The 3822-nt window shown below is 45.1% G+C and overlaps 1 protein-coding gene across 1 annotated transcript; it reads right to left on the bottom strand.

Annotated features, from left to right (window-relative positions):
• Window positions 1-116: 116 nt before the first annotated feature.
• On the bottom strand, window positions 117-1735 carry LOC149497558 (uncharacterized). Its single transcript, XM_089719705.1, has 2 exons — window positions 334-1735; window positions 117-252 (listed from the first exon to the last, which is right to left on the bottom strand). The coding sequence occupies exons 1-2, from the start codon at window positions 979-981 to the stop codon at window positions 133-135; spliced, it is 768 nt and encodes a 255-aa protein (XP_089575831.1). The 5' UTR covers window positions 982-1735; the 3' UTR covers window positions 117-132.
• Window positions 1736-3822: the final 2087 nt, after the last annotated feature.

The raw sequence follows: 3822 nt of genomic DNA on the forward strand, positions 1-3822 counted from the left end.
AGTGCAGGTACAGATAAAGCTCAGTACAAGATACATATCAAGTGCAGGTACAAAAGTTCAGTACAAGATACATATCAAGTGCAGGTACAGACAAAAGTTCAGTACAACAATAAAAAGGTAGAGCAGAAGCTATCAGCGGCGGGGCCTCCTCCTCCTCTGATCATCAAAGGCCATCTGAGTCCAGGCCACAGCCACTTCTTGCTGCAATCCAAGAATCAGCTCCATCATCTGATTAACCAACCCGACAGGAACCTGAAAGTTATACAGAGAAAGACACGAGTCAATATCAAAGCTCTTACAAATCCTTTTTGTGAGAGATGTATCAGGTTTTACCTCAGTAATGTCCTCGGAAGGAAGAGCCAGGCGATCCACACCCTCCAGGGAGACTTCTCGAGTAGCTGGAGGGCCGTCGGGTACAAAGTGGGAAATACTGTAGGGTAGGCGGAGATTAACCAGATCCGGATGAAGCGGCCCGGTAGCCTCCAGAATGGCCCGAGGAGCCCTAGAAGGGCCTGCCGGTCGGCTAGGCCCGGCCTGCGAAGAACCCCCAACCGGAGTAGAAGAAGTAGGATCAGTCACAGGCCTCCTCCTTGGAGTCCTAGTTGAAGGACCCGAAGCTCGGGAAGAACGAGTGCCGAACGGCTGAGAAGGAGCCGGTCCTTGGAAATCATCAAGACGAGATCCAATGGGCTGCATTAAAGTAATGCGGCAGAATTCATCATAATCTCCCTCCATAACGAATTCCAAGTATGGAATGCCCTCGGTATGAGTAGCAGTGAGCACCATCTGTTTGCCCGCTCGCATGTCAGTGGGAGGGGGATAAGGGACAGAACGGCAGCCTCTTATTTGGATGTCCACTCTTTCGCCCAAGTAATATCGGCGTAAGAATGGATGCGACAGAACCACCCTCCGCTGAGTCAAAGTGTCTGACCGCTGGAAGCCAGAATCAGCCTGAATCCAGCTCTGTAGACGGGCAGTCATTGGCCCCACTTCAGCCTACAAGATTTTTATGTTAATAAATCATTTTTATTTAACATATCTAAAATCATTAAAGCACATACCAGTTCCAAAGAGCATGTATCAAAGAAGGCTCTCAGTTCCTTCAGCGATTTCTTGCGCCGAACAGCGTGAAGACGTGATTTGTACCATCTCCAAGCCAAAGGTGCCAGCCCCAATTCAAGGTCAGGCTGAAGCAGCTCGGGGCGAGTGTAAGGAAAGTATTCGAATGCCCAAGTCTGTGTAAAAGAAGAAAGAAAAAAAAAGAAGAGTCAGTGAAAAAAGAAAAATCCAGATGTAGGAAAAGGAGAATGTTCCTTACATTACCTCCCAGAAGTAGTAAGTTCCGCTGAGTTTGCAGTGACCTCGACTCAGAGCACACATATCATCATACGTGCGGCTCAGAATAGCACCAGCCCAGTCATACTCCTTTAAATGGGCCAGATTCTCCAAACTCTTCAAGATAGAGGGGTTAAATCTCTCTTTTCTGTTGGACCAGAAGGTCGAAGCAAATAATAGCAGCAAGGTAAATCTGGCTACCTGAGTAGCCGTCAACTCTCCCCGCCCAAATCTAGCATAGATGTCAGGGGCCTGGAGGGATAACCAGCGCCTAGAAATGCTCAACGCGGGAGAAACCGTGCCAGGCTCGACAATCCGGGGCAGGTCCAGCCCAATCAACTCCAACATTCGGTCAGAGGAGATCTCAGACCTCCAATCATCATACAGCTCAATCGGTCGAACTCCGAAAGGGATCCCGGAAATCATAGAAAAATCCGTAGGAGTCATTGTCAGCTCGCCCCAAGAAAAGTGGAAGGTGTTGGTAGTGTCCCACCACCTCTCGGCCAAAGCACCCAATAATTCCTTGTGATTGTTCCGAGCCATGTCAAGGTGTCTTAGATAACCCAGATAAGACGGGCGGATAATTGCACCCACCGGGTGGCTGTAATCAAGAATTTCGGGCGGAATTCCAGCTATTGAACTCTCGCCGACATCCAACTTAATACGGCAATCCTAAAAGGTAAAATGACCTAAGAGTTACTCCTCGGTTCCTTACTAAGGGTAATATCTTAGTGCTTTCCTAGCATGCATACTGATAAACATAATGAGCAAAAAATTACAATTTTGGCCTAAGGCCCAAAAAATCACAATTTGGCCTAAGGCCCAACAAAAAATTCACATTTGGCCTAAGGCCCAATAAAATTCACATTTGGCCTAAGGCCCAATAAAATTCATTGTTTGGCCTAAGGCCCAAAAAATCACATTTTGGCCTAAGGCCCAAAAAAAATCACATCTGGCCTAAGGCCCAATAAAATTCCCCTTTGGCCTAAGGCCCAAAAAATCACAATTTGGCCTAAAGGCCCAATAAAAATTCACATTTTGGCCCAAGGCCCAAATAAATAAATGAGAAATGAGCTTACCTGGGCAAAGATGCCGGTCACGGAGGCGTGGGTATCAGCTTCCACCGCCAGATTGGCATCATCAAGGGAGATCCCCAGAGACTCCAGAAGGTCTTCATCACTGCTATAGCCTGCCATGGTGAGAAAGTTGAGAGAATTGGAGAAGCTCTTTGTTTTTTTTGAAAGTTTGGAATGAATGAAAAATGAATTCTTAAGCTATTTATAAGGAAAAGGCTAAAAGGCAGGTCTTCCGGACGCGTCTGATTTTCGCCTCTAAAATTTGGTCTTCAAACAACCACCGACGCCCATAAATCATTTTTATGGTTGCCGGTGGGGGGCAACTGTGAACACTCAAATTTTGAGGCTCAAAAGCCTGTTTTCTTCCGGACTGCGAACAGTCCGGCCGGACCGGAGGCCTTTCGGAAAGTTCATCGGAAATATGCCAATATGGTACTTGAAACGTCCGGAAAATTACGAGGATCTCGGAACTGGTCTCGGAATATTTTTTGGAGGTCCGGAACTCCCGGAAAAGCCCCCGGAATAAACCTGCCTGCCCCGGTGGCTCAGCCACCGGAGCCAGCCACCGAGCCGGCGGCTCAGCCGCCGGGAAGGCCGCCGACCCGGCGGCCCAGCCGCCGAAAGACCGGCGCTTGGCTGCGGGAAGGCCGCCGAGTCTGCCTATTTAATTTTAGCACTTCATGCATGCTTCTCTTCTACTCCTTTTAATTCTACAACTGCATAAATGCATTCATGTCATCATATAGGCAAGTAAATTGCCTCAATTAAAGTATGATTAAGCTAAATGCCCGGTTAATTAATAATCGTGGTATTAAAGCCTAAATCCGACAATATTGGCTTAAAATATCTAGTCTATTAATGGCTATGGTATGATTGCCTTTATTTCGAACAATTTTCGGCTTAAGTCCAGTTCATCAATAATTGTGACTAAGTAGCCTAAATTATTCACGTTCTTTTGGCATTAAATTGCCTACATTGCAGTTTGATTAATTACTTTTGGTAAACAAATTGCCAATAAGTGAGATCAGTTATTTTTTAGCAATAAAACGCTTAAATCAAAGTTTTGGCAAAATGCCTTAAAACTAAATCAATCTTTTTGGCTTTAAAGCTTTAAATCATTCAATTTTGGCGACAGTCGCCTAAATAAATCATCAATCAATTTTGGCAACATCTTGCCTAAATCGGCACTTTTTGCTAAAAGCTTTCAAATCAACACATTTTGGCTAAAAGCCTTTAAAATCAATTTTTTCGGCAATTAAATTGCCTAAATCACAAAATGTTTTGGCTAAAAGCCTTAATTCATTTTTTTTTGGCAAACAAATAAGTCCAATCAACATTTTTCTGGCACACAAATAAGTCCAATCAAAGCTTTTTGGCAAAATGCCTAAAACAATCAATTCTTTGGCACAAT

The sequence above is a fragment of the Jatropha curcas genome, chromosome 3, assembly GCF_041381405.1.
Source record: "Jatropha curcas cultivar XTBG-Jc1 chromosome 3, XTBG_Jcur_1.0, whole genome shotgun sequence".
NCBI classification, from domain to species: Eukaryota; Viridiplantae; Streptophyta; class Magnoliopsida; order Malpighiales; family Euphorbiaceae; genus Jatropha; species Jatropha curcas.